We start from the raw sequence: 18,372 nt of genomic DNA, 5'->3' as shown, positions 1-18,372 counted from the left end.
GTCGAGATTTTAATATTACATTTTTCATGACCTTATTCTTTATTCATGTCTCACATTCCTTATAACATCAGCATCATCATCATCATCAAATGGCGTCGATTTATTGCGATTCGCCGAAGGAATCCGAATAAAGAAGTTTATAGTCCGTATGTTTACGATCACCACAAAGGAAGGATCGCAAGGTCGTAAGAGTTTCCTACTGTCTGTGGAAACGCATGGGGCTGTTGATTACCTTTGATTGTTTTATATCATTTCGTTCGTAAATCTAGCTGAAGAGTTTGTTTGTTTGTTTGTTTGAACGCGCTAATCTCAGCAAGTACTGGTACGAATTGAAAAAATCTTTTTGCGTTAAATAGACCATTTATCGAGGAAGGCTTTAGGCTATATAACATCACGCTGCAGCTATAACCAAATTACAGCTGTACTACTAAACAGAGTCTGTAATACTGTAAGACTATACAAATTGCCACAATGAATGACGCGATGAAGAATATTTGGATATTGCCATTAAATCAGTTGTTAATAATAACCTTCTGTTCAAGTTAAATGTTATTTTCCCTTATGTTTTCCTCAAATCGTGAATCAGATTATTTTGGTGCCCTAATTTTGTAGCCGCTGGTTGTTAAAATCAGGGGTACGCCTTGCGCTAAAATAAAACATCCATCTTAGTATTGATCCAAAGTTGGCTGTCAGAAGGCTGTTGTAAATTTTAAAGTGGAATCAAGTTTAAATAAATGAATGTATGCCATGTGGATCCTGGCATATTGGAATAGGATCACTTTTTTCCATGGATGTCGTAAGAGGTAATTGAGGATATTCATCTAATGCTATCTTTCATATTGGTATGGTAGTGGTGAAAAGACAGAGTACGTGTGCCAGCTTCTTCTCTTGGAAAGACTAATTAATCTCGGTTTGAAGATGTCCTGGCAAAATGTTAGCTCAAGAGTACCCGAAACCGCCGAGCTTGCATGAAGAGAGTTAATGAATGTGGATGAAGCGGAAGAAGTATGCAAAGATCGTGGTAAGTGGAAAGATGTAGTCGTCACTGCCTACCCCTCCGGGAAAAAGGCGTTCTTTTGTGAGCGTCAGTAGTCGCTTCCTATCCCGTTTCGGCTATGTACCAATGACTATTTTCTAAAGTTACTTACATTAGTTTGAATACTAACCGATGCACTTACGGTGAGATCATCGTGAGGAAACCTGCAAATTCAGTAAACTGGACGTGTAACCATGATCGATCCAATACGGGTAAGCTTACCTGCAAAGCTTGCGGAAGTCAGATGGGAGTTGCTTCGTGTAAGAACCTGACATACCCAATCCAGGGTCCATGGTCGAAGGCATACCCCGAGCTCCTTTCCAGAGTGGTGAGGATGCAACAGGAACTAAAACCAGGAGAAAGAAGAAGAGTATGTATTCTTCTTTAAGGCGATGGGCTAGCAACCTGTCACTATTTGAATCTCAATTCCATCATGAAGCCATACAGCTGAACGTGATCTCCCATCCCCTCCCCCCACCCCCACCCCACCCTCCCACTTGTCTAAATTTTCCCATTTAACAATTATTTTTTTTTTAGAAATTGAACTTTTATGTGTACAACCCTAACTTTAAAATCGTACTGCCGAAATAAACACAGCTTTAAATTTATTCTTCAAAATTTGGGTCACATTTTAGCAGTTGCAAAATGTCTCCTTGAATTTTATAACATCCAGAAATATTAAGGAAATTTATATTATAAATTTAATATCATACTTGACTCACATTTTAGAAATAATTATTGTTTCATATGGAACTAAGTTATGATATACTACATTCATCATTCTATCATATAATCACGTCTATATCCCTCGCGGGGTGGACAGAGCCAGTAGTCTTGAAAGATTGATGGGCCACGTTCAGCTATTGAGATTCAAATAGTGACAGGTTGGTAGTTCATCGCCTAAAATAAGAATCCCAAGTTTATAATAAATCAGACGGGAGTCGCTTAGATTACCCTTTAGAGGGGGTACCAAATTTTATGTAAAACAGTTTTAAATGCGAGTAGGACCAAGCGGACATTTGAAAAACCGCATTCAAATTGGAGCAATAGTTTTCGCGTATTACGAGTCCAAGCATACAGAAAGACAGACGGATAGACAGAAATAAAAAAAAAATCATATTTTTTTTGACTTCTGTTGGTCTTATATAGATTCCTAATATCGATTTTTTTAACAATATCTTTCAAGTAAAGACATCGGTCAATTACTACTTTATATACGTATGGATTTATTTGTTCTATAGTGTCTTCACGACATATGCGATATTTTAGCAAAATAAAAAAAAAATGTGCTTAATTTGTTTAAGCATTCGTACAATATGACACTAAACAGATGTCTGGACAGACATAATGATCGTAGTAATCATTAGATTAGGCAATAAAATACTAATTATATGATACGCCATATGTTATGGGTAGGCAGTTCTATGAGAATTAGGTTAATTATATTATGGCCTTAAAATTTAGGTCACCGAGTTACCTAAATTTAACTCTACTTTAGAGTCACATAAGTTTACAGTCCATTTCTAGAAGCACTGAAAGATAATTGAACAATCTACATATATAGGTAAGTACGAGTTTCTGTAGAAAAATACACACATTCGTAAATAAAATTGGTGCTGTGTGGTTCCCGGCACCAATACAAAAAAGAATAGGACCAGAACGTGGCCATTCAGTCTTTTCAAGACTGTTGGCTCTGTCTACCACGGTAAGGTATATAGACGTGATGATATGTATGTATGTATGTATCTCAACTAATAGGTATTTCCTTTTTATTTGGTTGACTGGAAGAAATCCCGATTGGGATAAGTCCGCCATTGTACATATTCTTCTTTAAAACCAATGACTGTTCAATTTTTGTTACATTTCTTTTTATGTGCAATAAAGAGTTTACAAACAAACAAACAATATTATAAATGCGAAAGTAAGTTTATTTGTTTGTTGTGTCTTCACGCACTTAACAATTTTCCGTTATCTTTTAAATACCAATTTTGCGTATAATATTTATATTAATGAGTCTGAAGAATGACATAGGGTACTTTTCATCCCGGTTAAAACTATGTATATTTACTAAAAAAACTGTATTCTTTAGTAGGCGGCGCTAAATTTAGCCGTGTAGGTGGCGCTAAATTTGCGTGAGCGAAGCTGCATGTAAAAGTTGTTTTTTATTTCAGTGCTTAAAGAAATAGACTAGTTACATATAATTTCCAGCTAAATTCAAGAAATCACTCACACAAATTTAGAATTGTTCTTTAGGAAATTAGGGCTCCTTACCCGCTTGAACACCGATGCTGTTTTGCTATTGCTTTCCGCCCTTCAATCGCCTTTACATAGTCTTTATTTATGTAATGTAAGTATAGATAATTAGCCGAGATGAAAATAAAATACTTTGTGTTGGTAAAATTTAAATCAAACTATAAAATCTATAAAACTTCAAAACATAAAAATCTCTAACTCCAATGGCGTCTTAAAATCATTGTGAAAATTAACAATCGTAAATCACCATTTTTCTTTTATTAAAAATTTACTTTTTTTTCTTAGCGGCCAGTGCGCTATACAATTTTAAACAGCGTCTTTTGTGAAATTGCAAAAGATGGTATGCAGAATGTGATCATCTCTCATTCCAAATGCATATTCTGAAATAACAATTGGCAAACGTTGTACTGCTCAAGGCAGGTAAGCTTAGACTATATATATAATAATATATTACACATTTTGTTTGGCATCAATCATTAGCCGAGTGGAAAATAGAAATTGTTTCACACTTTTATTTTAATTTTAGGAACGCGATGCTGCGACAAACTGCGGTAATACATTCATGTAAATTACGTCTTTCTCACTTATGGGACAGACAGATCCAGCGGTCTAAGGAAGACTGAAAGTCACGTGCGGCTTGATGGAATTCAGATTCAGATGGCGACAGGTAGCTAGTCCATCGGCTGAAAGAAGAATTTCAAATATGGACCCTAACAGACCGCCATGTAAGCTTGCACTAGATGAATGTGCCTTTTTCCTTAGACGTTATTAACGACATCCATGGGAAAGAGGTGGAGTGGTCCTTTTCTAAAGTGTTGGGAATCAAACAGAACAAAATAGGCGTAAAAAATTTATGCTTGAAATCTTCCTACTTGAAGCTTTGAAAATCAAAATCAATATTTTATTTAGAAAATAGGCCTTCGCAGGCACTTTTTCACGTTATTTTACATTTCAATAAATTAAATTTAAATTATATCTAATTTATATTAGTATTTGTCAAAAAGCTACAAACTGCCAAGCACTGAACCCCCTTAAGTTGAAGATATTAAGTACCAAAAATAGCAAAAGATGGAAAAGCGAGCCGAAAAATAAACGACATACAATTAAAGGACAGTTAAGTATAAAAAGTATTTTTTCTTTCACACACATTGAATATGAAAAATACGTATTTTAAGTGTGAACTTCTGGCATGAGAATCGGACCCTTGCTTATTTTTTCGGCATCGAAAATAAAGGAAATATACCTAAAAATCTTGTCTCAAAATACTTCCACAAATTGCAGCAGGAGGGGAAAATATTTTTTTATGTTCCTGAAAAATGTTTTCCGCCATTCGATAAGACTTCGCGGGATCCTTCTTCACTTGTTTTTCAATAATGTTCACGTGTATTTAAATGGAAACAATGAATCACATTTAAATTTAAAATTCACACAAATATGTTTACGTGAGGCATTTTATACCTTTATGATTAATATTATGATGTTTATGTTCATCAGCTGTTTGGTTCAAAGCAAATAGCACTTTCAGTTGCGTCGTCGCGTTCCGCAGAGTTGAACGTATTTTGTACCAGAACGTAACAGCGAGTACGAAATTCGCGCGCCAAATCGAAAATCGCTGAATTTCTTTCCAAATTTAAAATTTTGACTGCCAGTGCTATTTAATTTCTGAACAATGGTCAGATGATTTATTTTTATTTTTTTTACAGTGTAGTTTAACGTTTTCGGACTTTGAATTTGCGTTTGAAAGACTTATTAGCATTTAGGCAAATTTTGGTCTCTCTGGCTGTGTTTTAGTTATTTAGGTGTTGAAACTGCCATGGCGAATATGTAAGTACAACATTATTATCATAACAAAAAAAAAACCTTATTCAGTATTGTCATTTAAATTTTTAATTTGCATCTTGGGCTGAAAGTTGAACAAGGAAGTGACTGACGCTTCAAAACATCTTTGACTTTTACAAAAACAAAACTATTGAATGCTTTATCTGCTGAATGAAAATTAAAACAACGTGTTTTTTTTTATAAATATCTTCGTGCATATACGATATACGTATAATTAACCAGGGAAAAAGAGAATCTTGGAGATGTACCCAAGACGTAATAGGAGTTAAAACTTTTTAAAATTGTAAATTGGAACGAATCTTATTTTGAATTCCGAACTGCCTTATCTTTAGTCGTTATGTGTACTGTATGTATGTAAAACACATATTGGATACGAATTGGCTATTTGTTAAGTTTTAATTTTCAGGTAGTTAGGTATGTAAATGGAAATATGTAGGTAGGTACATTATGTTTCCGCACGCCCCATAAAGTCTTCCTGTGGGTCTGAGTGACAATTAGATCCCGGGATTTATCATTGGTCAAACTTTCCTGTGAAAAGTTTTCCTGTGTAAAACGCGAAATCAATATATCGATATATTATAATCGATAAAGATTTTTTATTAGTCATATTATTATACACAAGTGAAAATATTTTATCAATGAGAAAATCGGCAGTTGGAATGCGTAGATGAATGTCTGATAAGGAATTTGTACGTGATAAGGTCGACGTGTGAAATGCGATAGCAACGATGGTGTTGTTTTAATTATAACCTTGATTTTCATTTCATACGTACATATACTACGTCTTTATCCATTACGTGGTAGACAGAGCCAACAATCTTGAAGAAACTCCACCACGTTCAACTTCAAATTAGTTTCGAGATAATAATCTTGGGACTCTTCTTTCAGGCGGTGGGCTCTTTGATAAAGTATAATTATACTTATATCTTATATATAAAATTCTCGTGTACTCCTCCGAAACGGATGCACCGATTCTCATGAAATTTTGTGAGCATATTGAGTAGGTCTGAGAATGGGCCAACATCTATTTTTCATACCCCTTAGTGATAAGGGTTGTTAAGTTTAATTTATTTCTAGTTTATTTCTAGTTTAAAAAACATGTTAAGGGTGATTGTTCACCCTTAACATGTTTTTTAAACTAGAAATTACTTAAAATTTATTTATATGGCAAAACAACGTTTGCCGAGACAGCTAGTATATATATAAAGATACCTACTCAGATTCTTCTAGATCTTTCTAATTATAACTTGATCGAAGGGTAGTAGAAAGCTGACACTATTTCGGTCTCAATTAAAAAATTAATAAGTCTTCCAGCTGAGCTATCAGTAATTTCGGGACTGTTGGCTCACGTCCCTGGACGTTACGGTGAAGACAGCTTCACCGTGTGGGATAAAGGCGTGATAATGTATGTACCTATCTATGTAGTAAGAAACCATTAGTTTTTCCGACACTTAACATCTCCCATTCATTAAGCCAAACAGCTGAACGTGGCCTTTCAGTCATGACTGTTGGCTCTGTCTGTCCCGCAGGGGATATAAACGTGATTATATTTAATGTTATGTTAAGATCTCCTTCCGCAGGTCGATACTATGCATAGGGACTATCTTATTATTGATTGCTGTTTTTTTATTTTATTTTATGTCTTTCGAAAATACTCGTAAAAAGTCATTCTTCTGTCCTTGAAGAAGATTACCGAGTCTGTTTCTGACTACGATTTAGAAGGTCAGTCAGACAATTACTCGAAGCGATTCCCACCTGCCCAATGCGCATAAGGCTAAGCAGATAGGTGCTAATAAGATAAATAAGCTGGCTAAGCCAAGGTTTATACCGTACGAACTGACATACAAACATACTCCTACGTCTGGATAGCAATACTAGCAGAGCTCGCTCGTGTGAAGAGATAAATCCCATTAATTTCACTTCTTGCCGTGCGGTATATTGCGCGGGAGTTCCGGGAAATCCTCTCTCAGCGCACTTCTTGCCGTGTGGTTCCCGGCAATTTAAAATTGGAATCTTTTCAATGGATGTCGTAAAAGGCGACTAAGGCAAATGCTTCTTAGCTTGGCTTATTATAGGCGATGGGCTATTATTATATTCTGGTTTGATCCTTTACGGGGTAGACAGAGTCAACGGTCTTAAAAAGACTGAAAGGCCACGATCAGCTGTATGGCTAAATGATGGAAATGAGAACAGAACAATTGAACAGTGACAGATTGAATGATTTAATTATGTGGGAATATATATATATATATAAATATGTTAATAACGTTATTCAGATTTTAATGAAAAATTCAAGAAATCGTTTGATAACCGAAGAAATAAGTTGATGTTGAGCAGACGTTTCACATTGTAACATCTATCATTTACACCGTATCAATTGAATGCCAAACACGTGTGCCAATAACAATTATTTGCAAAGCTGGCGATGGAGAAAGGCGCACGCGCAATAAAAAAAAAATAGTGGTGTTTTAATAAAACCCTTTTTTAGTATGTAATAGGTTTTCTTCTTCTTCTTCCTGGCTTTAGTCCCGGTTGCATCCTCACCTACAAGGGTCAGGTCAAAAGCACCCGAAACCGCCGAGCTTGCATGAAGAGAGTTATGAATGTGGATGAAGCGAAGGAAGTATGCAGAGATCGTGGCAAGTGGAAAGAGGTAGTCTCTGCCTACCCCTCCGGGAAAGAGGCGTGATTTTATGTATGTATGTATGCATCCTCACCACTCTGAAGGGGAGCCCGGGGTATGCCTTTGACCATGGATCCTGGATTTGGTGAGACAGGTTTTACACGAAGCGACTCCCGTCTGATCTCCGCAACCTTTGCAGGTAAACCTAACCCGTATTGGATCCATGGTTACACATTCAGTTGCCTGAATGTGCAGGCTTAATAATAATAAATAAATAAATAATAATTGTTTTATTATCTTATTATTATTTTTGGATTCTTCTTAAAGACGATGGGCTAGCAACTTGTCACTATTTGAATCTCAATATCAATAAGCTTAAGAGCTGAACGTGGTCTGTTAGTCTTTCAAGCTTGCTGGCTCTGTCTACCCCGCAAGGGATATAGACGTGATTATATGAATGAATTATCTTATAGGGTTCCTATCTTACTAATATAAAAAGTTCGTAAGTATGTATGGATATGTTTGTTACACCTTTTCCCGCAAAATCTAACGGACGGATTTTGATGACATTTGGTACACGTGTAGAAGCTTGGAATAATATTATTATATATTTATTCTTATTGAATAAAAATTATTAGTATATATTATATAGATATCTAATAATTGTAAATCATTAAGTTAAAATTAAATCAAGACAATATCGCTATGAATTTCAATTAATCGGTTCAATTGATTACCATTTATATGCATTTGATGAAGTTAATGTCTAGAAGAGACTTAATTGGTATCTATTGCAAGACTACTTATTATTATTTGAATTAATATGTTACCTTATAAATGTAGGTATTCTGAGTTCTTGCGGTGAGGGAAAACATCTTTAGAAACCTGTGCGTTAAGGCAATTGGATGTATAACTATGATTCAATAAAGCTTAGGTTCCCCTGCAATGCCATGTGGTTCCCGGCACCAATACAAAAAAGAATAGGACCACTCCATCTCTTTCCCATGGATGTCGTAAAGGGCGACTAAGGGATAGGCTTACAAACTTGGGATTCTTTTTTAGGCGATGGGTTAGCAACCTGTCACTATTTAATCTCAATTCTATCATTAAGCCAAATAGCTGAACGTGGCCATTCAGTCTTTTTAAAGACTATGGCTCTGTCTACCCCGCAAGGGAAATAGCCGTGACCATATGTATGTATGTATGTATCCCCCCCTGCAAAGGTTACGGTCAGATGGGAGTCGCTTCGTGTATAAACCTGTCTGATCCAATTCAGAATCGCGTTCAAAGACGAGTTTGAACTCTTCAGCTTTATAATATTAAATAATATAGATCTGCGAGGCAAGTCATTAAAAAAAGACGAGAGATGGTATATTATGATAGACTAGCGACCGCCCCGGCTTCGCACGGGTGCAAAATTCGGAAAAAATTATACATAAACCCTCCTCTTGAATCACTCTACCTGTTACAAAAAACGGCATCAATATACCTATAATCCGTTGCGTAATTTTAAAGATTTAAGCATACAGACAAACAGACTAAAATAGCGACTTTGTTTTATACTATGTAGTGATATGTACTAATAAAATGAGTTTGTTTATTTGATTGTCCGTCCTTTGCGTCAAAACCACTGAACTGATCTCCATGCAATTTGCATAAAACCAGAAAAAAACCAGATAGGGAACTTTCCACGCGGGCGAAAGCTAATATTATCATAAAAGTTACACACATATGGACACGTCTATATCCCTTGCGGGGTAGACAGAGCCAACAGTCTTGAAAAGACTGGATGGCCACGTTCACCTATTTGGCTAAATGATAGAATTGAGATTCAAATAGTGACAGGTTGCTGGCCCATCGCTTAAAAAAGAATCCCAAGCTTGTAAGCCTATCCCTTAGTCGCCTTTTACGACATCCATGGGAAAGAGATGGAGTGGGCCTATTCTTATCATAAAAGTTTTATAACTTAAAATCTATTTCATAGTGATAATAAAAACATTCTAGACCAGACTATTTCCACCTGACCTAAATATGGACCCTCAATCGATTTTAAAACCAATAATTCAGTCAGATGAACAAAACGATTGGCATCGATTGGTTATCGATACAATAAAATCGATTATAAAAATGAGTCAAGGTGATACGGTGAAAAATAGTATACAAGATCACTTACTTCGGAATGCGAATCAAAATATTATGTCTGTTCTGATTAAGCTCTTATTTGCAGGCGGCGATTTAAGATATATTATTATAAATTGTATGTGCAAATAATAAATGAATTATAAATAGACTTATCTACACACTTGCCGTGTGGTTTCCGGCACCAATACGAAAAAGAAAAAGACCACTTTATTTCTTTCATATGGATTCGTAAAAGGCGACTTGCTTATGCTTATATGCTTACAAACTTCAGATTCTTTTTTATAGGCGAGTTGCTAGCCCACCGCCTAAAAAAAGAATCCCAAGTTTATAAGCCTATCCCTTAGTCGCCTTTTACTACATTTTCAGTTCAATCAAATTCAATTCAATTCATCTATTGCATATAATTTACTATATATATATATATATATATATATATATATATATATATATATACATTTCAGTTCTATTTCAGCCTTTTATGATGTTGTATCTACGTGCAAAACATTACCCTACTTTTGAAGTCGGCTAAAAAAGGATGTCAAGTCGTTTTCCTGTACAGAGCCTAGTGTATATTGACAAAACGTAACCTTCAGCTGGTTTGCCTTTTCGCTGACAATGAAATAATGCGAACTGAACTAGGTAACTAGATCGCAGACTGTAAGGGCGCTTTTCCATCAAACATGTGCGATATTTAGTGCCGTGTGGTTCCCGGCACCAATACAAAAAAGAATAGGACCACTCCAACTCTTTCCCATGGATGTCGTAAAAGGCGACTAAGGAATAGGCTTACAAACTTGGGATTCTTTTTAGGCGATGGGCTAGCAACCTGTCACTATTTGAATCTTAATTCTATCATTAAGCCAAATAGCTAAACGTGGCCATTCAGTCTTTTCAAGACTGTTGGCTCTGTCTACCCCGCAAGGGATATAGACGTGACCATATGTATGTGTATGTATGTGCGATATTTATTTAGCTATCTAAATATTTAAGAGAAGAAAGTGCATGACTGATAGACATATCAATGCGCAGTCTAAACCGCTGAGTCTAAAGACTTGAAATGTGTCGTTTGGTAAGTTTTTTATATGGTCTAGGGGTGCTTTTAGAGACGATTTACCGAATTCCCACGAAAACGGGAACTATGGTAATTTTTTGATTTTCGCGGGCAGCGCCACGGGCATCCTTTAGTATATTTGTCGACCCCTATGCTATAGTAGATCTTGTTGGTACAAAATTTACAGATTGACTTGAGTATTGAGTAATAAATAATAAATATGTAATAATATCTGCCTTCAGAACAACATAATTTATTGACGATGACAGATACACTTAACAAGTTAACTCAAAAACTACTCGACCGGTTCACAAAATTTGGCATAAATATTTTCCTTCTAAAAGATTCCTACCTACGGAAAGAATATTTATAGGAATAGTATTCCTAATATGTTATACAATAAAGTATGCAGGTTTGTATCGTTTAGTTACATTCTATATTATTAAACATAAGTCTTTAAAATTATTCTGTAGGAGATTGCGTGATTTGTTCGTCTAAATTATTTATTTTCTCTCGCTTTATTATCTTAATTTAGTATGTATCCGTAGCTGGATAGATACTTATTTAATAGCGTAGCGCATCTTCTGTTATGGAGAAGCAACTTTATGTTGCGTAGGCTTTTAGTAATGTCTTATGTAAATATTTTTAACTATAGTGTTATCTAGTTAAAGTAGTGAGATTCTTTTGAAGGTGAAATAGTTGTTGGGTTACGTATGTATAAAAAAACATTCCAGATTGTTTTGGCAACATACATGTTTACATTTTTTTTTAATTTAAATTGTAAAGCTACGCTAAAACTTGTAAACTATAACGCCACTAAAACATGATCTCTGTCTGTCATCATATTATTATGTTGGTATAATTAACAACACAATAATATAATTGAGTCGAAGTCGAAGTCAGTCAGTCAGCACAGCTACATACATAAAATCACGCCTCTTTCCCGGAGGGGTAGGCAAAGACTACATATTTCCACTTGCCACGATCTCTGCATACTTCCTTCACTTCATCCACATTCATAACTCTCTTCATGCAAGCTCGGCAGTTTCGGGTACTCTTGACCTGACACAGCTAGTTATTTATAAATAGTTCTAGTTAGGCATACAAATTGTTTTAACGCTACATTCAGCTCTGAAATAACTACACTAAAAACTATAAATATACTTAGGTGCTTAACCCCTTACAATTATGACCATAGCAACCAAATCATACTGAATCAATGAGGCTTCCACGTGTAATATCAATATTGACATTGGTATTTCAAGGTTTCGACCAATTAGTGGGGAGATGGCGCCGGCGCCGATGAGAGATTGCACAGAGCAGAGCACGTGACGTAACCACAGAACGGAATACATATCAATCAAATCAAATATTTTTATTTTCTCTCAAATATCAAGTAGTAAATACATAAAATAGGTAAGAATATGAGAGACTGGTGTCTGAACTAAGCAGATGCTTGTATCTCATATACATAGATACATTCTTACAATCACGTATATTGCGGGGAAGACAGAGCCAACAGGCTTGGAAAGATGGACCTCGTTAAGCTGTTTGGCTTAATTATAGAACTGTGATTCAAATAGTGACAGGTTGCTAATGCTTCGCAAAAAAGAAGAATCCTAAGTTTTTAAGCCTATACCTTAGTCGCCTTAACGACATAAATGAAGTGCTAATATTCTTTTTTCTATCGGTACCAGGAACCACACGGCACGTGTTGGTGTCCATCGCTTAAAAGGAGAATCCTTAGTTTATTAGCCTCCTTGATCGCCTTTAACAATCCGCATGGGAAGAGAAACAGATAACAGTTCCCACTATGTTCCCTTTTACTTTATTTGCTACTTACATTAAAATTGTACATACATACATACATATGGCCACGTCGTTATCCCTTGCGGGGTGGACAGAGCCAACAGTCTTGAAAAGTCTCAGTGGCCACGTTCAGCTATTTGGCTAAATGATAGAATTGAGATTAAAATCGTTAGACAAAAAATAATTAACACTCACAGTAACTTTACAAAAACAAGTTCATATCCAATTTTAGTTCATCAAATCAATGATAAAATGATCATCATTGTGACATCATCACTTTTGATGGCTTAATTCGGGTTGATGTGGAATGCCGCTTTATCTTGACCTACTGTTAAAAATGTTAAGATTAATCTATGGTCATTCAAGATGTCATAAAAGATTTATGGGTTTAACTAGAGCAGGCTAGCGACTCCGCCCGTGTTTTAAATGAAAAATGTAGTTGTTACTTTCCTTTCCCGCGGGAATTTCGGGAATTCCTCTCTGAGTGTACACATTAAATGACTCTTCGTCCATGGTTTGAAAATTTGTGGAAACAGAAAGTGCTAAAATTTGCATTTCTAATAAAAAGAGCCGTGTGGTTCCTGGCACCAATAGAAAAAATAATAGAAGCACTCCGTCTTTTTTCCATGGATGTCGTTAAAGGCGACTTAGGGATAGGCTAATTAACTAGGGATTCTTCTTTTGGCGCCGTCTTGCAACCTGTCACTTTATACTCGTATGAATCTCAATTCTGTCAGTAAGTCTAACAGCTGAACGTGGCCTATCAGTATTTTCAAGACTATTTTCGAGGCTCTGTCTACCCCGCAATGGGTATAGACGTGATTATATGTATGTTTGTACTAAGAAAAAGGTTAATGCGCGATTTGGGTCCAATTCGCATTTGGTCTAATCATTTATAGCGAGATCAGTCTAATTCACAAGTTGTCTATTTGCGACTAAGTAGTCCAAAAGTTCTATTGTCCAAATGCGATTAGACCAATTCGCAATTGGTCAATTTGCGACTGGTCCAATTCGTCATTGGGTATTTATGCGACATTATTAAATTTGCAAAGCTTGCTTACAATGTTATCAATAACGCCTACCTGGTGTGGGCAGAATGTACAGAATTTTGGAGTAGTTGGTTCGTCAGATCGCATAAATCGAAAACGGCTTTATTAGGGAATTGACGTTCAAATATACCATGTCAGTTTTTTGCTCTGCATTAAAAAAACTAAATGTCATTCACCTGACAAGTGTTGGCGCCACATTTACTAATAAAAAGATCGTTTAGCATGAGGTAATCCAGTTTATGCAAATTAACACACCGTAACATTTGAATAAAAACTTATTAGTATGCTGAACGAGAATTAGAAGGGATTAGTAGTCCTGTACGGGCATGTTATAACATACATCCATACATATGGTCACGTCTATATCCCTTGTGGGGTAGACAGAGCCAACAGTCTTGAAAAGACTGATAAGCCACGCTCAGCTTTTTGGCTTAATGATAGAATTGAGATTCAAAAGTGACAGGTTGCTAGCTTATTGCCTAAAAAAAAGAATCCCAAGTTTGTAAGCCCAAGTCGTAAAAGGAGAGTAAGGGATAGCCCTTAGTCGTCTTTTACGACATCCATAGGAAAGAGATGGAGTGGTCTTATTCTTTTTTGCCGGTAACCATACGGCATGTTGTAATGGTGAGAAATTTTCTGGTACAGCCCATACAATCTTTAGATCACCACTTTTCTCGAAGGATAGACAGAGCCTACATCTTTTTAATTTGCTACGATACCTGCTTACTTTTTTTAGTTATGTCTATTCATTAACCTGTTCATGCAATTCCATCATTGTCATCATCATGTTAGTTATCTAGCTGAACTTGCCCATCTAGACCTGTGAAAATTGTCTAGTCTACCCCGCAAGGGATATGGATTATAATGTATTGTACACGTAATCTATGTAAGTCTATGTTAGTTAGTTTGTTTCCATTATTGAGAGTTGCTTAAAAAAAAATTACCTTAAACTATAAGTAATTTTATCTCAATGAATTCAGTTGGTTTGGTTCCTGGCACCAAAAGATAAAGAATAGGACTACTCAATCTCATTCCCATGAATGTTATAAATAAACGGCGACTAAGGGATAGGCTTATAAATCTGGGATTCTTCTTTCAGGCGATGGGCTAGCAACCTATTTGAATAGCAATTCTATCATTAAGCCAAACAGCTGAACGTGGCCTATCAGTGTTTCCAAGACTGTTGTCTCTGTCTACCCCTCAAAGGGATACAGCTGTGATTATCCGTATGTATGTATGTATGAATTCATTTCGACAACACTTTCTTGCCGTGGGGCTAAGAAGCAAACAAACATTTTAATAAATGGTCCATTTGTAAGCCTACTGCATTTGGACTTGGCGACCTGCCATCAGTGGTTCTCTCCTCTCCAGCGAGGTTGAAGATATGACATGAATTCTATATTAAATGCTTTTCGAGAATATAAATGAAATTTCCCTTATTGCACAATTTGAACATACGTGTACCAACATTATCTACAAGAATAAAAGGAAGGCTAAATGCAATTCACCCAATTTTTAATTTTTCACCTTAAGCATATAATTTTTTTGTTAAAATTCCCGATTAAATTTCACTGATTTAAACTACTTTTAAATTGTTTTTATCCGACTTCAAAAGATAGGTCATGACCGAACATAACCATGCCTGGAAGGCAACCAAGACCTTGCCTGGAAGAAATTGCGTAATGCGTTAAGGGCGCCTTTTGTTATACATATATTATGTTATGACATTATAAAAGTCTCAATAAACTGATGTAGTCGTCTTAACATTATCTTAGGATAAATCTGTTTTTATAATTGTATGTGCAATAAAGGGTAAAAATATTCTATTTATCTATACCACCGGACATAATTTTTTTTTATCCGAAGTCAAACAAATAGCTACATTTTTCCGGAAATAAATGGAAATTTCAGTTAAAGCGGACAAAATCTACATACATACATACATAAAATCACGCCTCTTTCCCGGAGGGGTAGGCAGAGACTACCTCTTTCCACTTGCCACGATCTCTGCATACTTCTTTCGCTTCGTCCACATTCATAACTCTCTTCATACAAGCTCGGCGGTTTCGGGTACTTTTGACCTGACCCTTTACCAGGACGTCCTTAATTTGATCAAGATACGTTCGTCTAGGTCTTCCCACTCCGACCTTTCCCTCCACACTCTCCTTGTATATCTGCTTAGTCAACCTGCTTTCATTCATCCTCTCCACATGACCGAACCATCTTAACATACCCTTTTCTATTCCTGTAACTACATCTTCTTTCACATCACAACATTCCCTTATCACGCTGTTCCTTATCCTGTCACTCAATTTCACACCCATCATACTCCTTAACGCTCTCATTTCCACTGCATTTATTCTGCTTTCATGCTTCTTTTGCCATACCCACCTTTCACTCCCATACATTAATGTCGGGACCAACACGCCCCTGTGCACAGCCAGTCGAGCCTTTTTGGATAGTTTCTGACTGCTCATAAAGGCATGCAAAGCTCCATTCACCATGTTCCCCGCGTTCACTCTCCTAAATAATCTCCTAGACAAAATCTAGATTATTCTTTATATTCATTTAGAATTCCATTCATCACTTTGTTTCTATAGGTACCATCTGTTTCAACTAATTTTCGTGACAAACATACTAAGTTTATTCAAAATTCTTTGTTTTTAGATTTAACCTACAATAAACCTTGTAAATTGGATTTTTATGGTCATATATGTAACACTTGTTAAAATACTCTTAATTCTTTGTTTCTCTTTCTAAAACCATAGTGTCAGTTGCTTCTCTCTCTAGGCAGATTGTATGTAAGTAATTAAAATGAGTTCTTCTTAAACTTAACGTCTAAGATTTATGGCCAAGCTAATCAAGTACCTATATTTATATAAAAATCACCAAAAGGCGAGACTTTGATACCTATTTTCAAAAAATAACTATTGGATATGTCTCAATTATATGGTTTATTTTCAAATAATTTTCCCACCCTGTCAATTTTTATTTCAACGAGAATTTTTTTAAATCCTCCCTAAGTGTTACCATTGATAAATAAAAACATAAAGGCGGTCATACAAAATTTTCATGTTAAATCATTTTAATTTAATCTAAAAGGAAATTCATCAGATAAAACATTAAAGAGTCTTTATATGAAAGTCTTTAAACTCAATCATATAACCATTAATCCTTATCAAAACACATCGTTTATCATATTAATTGAACATGCACGTGCAATCTCCCAACATAAGGTTTCAATAAGTTACCTTACGCTGAATGTCGGAGAGTTTAAAATTATCTATAATAGCAATGCGTGTGAGTGCATCTGAAATAGTTGAGATTGATGGATAATAGTGAAAAGGTGCATTTGTGCATTAGATATAAAAAGCTCTCATCTTTACGTACTTAATCATCTTTAGGTCTATGACTTTGATATGCACATTGGGAAAATCGCAATTGGAACCTATTAAAAATTAGACCAATTGCGATTGGTCCTATAGGGAATTTGACCAATTGCGAATTGGATTTTTCTAACATTTTTTCTTTCCAGCAACTAAGAGGTAATTTTATTTTTTGTTTTCAACATTTTTTGTAGTTTTTCTGACGTATACCGAACACCGCTCGGTCACCCAGTAACTGTGAAGTAATCGACGATAAACAAAATTAACAAGGTACATTTCAAGCTCAAATAAATAATTTTGCACATAAAAATAATTGGAATTCCTGTAAATGTCAATGATCTCTTACCGAGAGCAAACAATTATTTTAACAACATTCTGAAATAGCTTTACGTTGTTCGCGAACATTTTACGAGCATTAAAACTGTGACACTGTATTTAAACTACAACTAATTCATGTTTATTGTTTATTAGCGATTCACCCCGACTTCGCTCGGGTAGCATACATAGCACAAGCCGCGTCTATATCCCTTGCGGGGTAGACAGATCCGATAGTCTTGAAAAAGACTGATAGGCCACGTTCAGTTTTATAGCATTATGAAGGAATTGAGATAAAAATAATGACAGGTTGCTAGCCCATCGCCTAAAAGAAGAATCCCAAGCTTGTTAGCCCTTCCCTTATCTGCCTTTTCTATCCATGGGAAAGATGTGGAGTGGTTCTATTCTAAAGTGCTGGAATCCACACGTCACATGTTCAGCTGGATAGTCGTTTCAGATACTAATAGGTTGCTAGCTTATTTCTGTAGTGATTTTTTTATGAATTCAAGATCACTGTAGGTATATTGCATTGTCAATTCCACATTACACAAATATTGGGTTGGGGGAATTCCCGTTAATTCTGAATGACGATTACCTAAATGAATGAAATTATTAGTTTCTGTCATGTTTCTACAGTATTTGATTTGGCAAGGACTGGGCAAATTATTGTTTACTAGCTGTGCCCGCGACTTCGTCCGCGTGGAATAGTTATTTTGGGCATCATTGAAGCCCTGAAGGATGATTTTTGCACTTATTCTATTATTTCTTTGCTCCTTATAGTTGCAGAGTGATGTTATATAGCCTAAAGCCCTCCTCGATAAATGGTCTATTCAACGCAAAAATAATTTTTCAATTCGAACCAGTAGTTC

At 35.7% G+C, this 18,372-nt stretch overlaps 1 protein-coding gene across 1 annotated transcript in view; it reads left to right on the top strand.

The window, feature by feature from the left end:
• The first annotated feature begins 4,802 nt into the window (after positions 1 to 4,802).
• Positions 4,803 to 18,372, top strand: part of LOC106135917 (uncharacterized peptidase C1-like protein F26E4.3) — a 55,781-nt gene continuing 42,211 nt past the window's right edge. Inside the window, exon 1 of the mRNA XM_060951290.1 lies at positions 4,803 to 5,113. Within this exon, the coding sequence (XP_060807273.1) occupies positions 5,103 to 5,113 (11 nt within the window). The 5' untranslated portion in view covers positions 4,803 to 5,102. The remainder of the gene's footprint in view (positions 5,114 to 18,372) is intronic.

Source organism: Amyelois transitella, chromosome 24 (genome assembly GCF_032362555.1).
Source record: "Amyelois transitella isolate CPQ chromosome 24, ilAmyTran1.1, whole genome shotgun sequence".
NCBI lineage: Eukaryota > Metazoa > Arthropoda > Insecta > Lepidoptera > Pyralidae > Amyelois > Amyelois transitella.
Note: the sequence above shows the minus strand (reverse complement) of the source record. Positions and strands in the feature narration are given on the sequence as shown.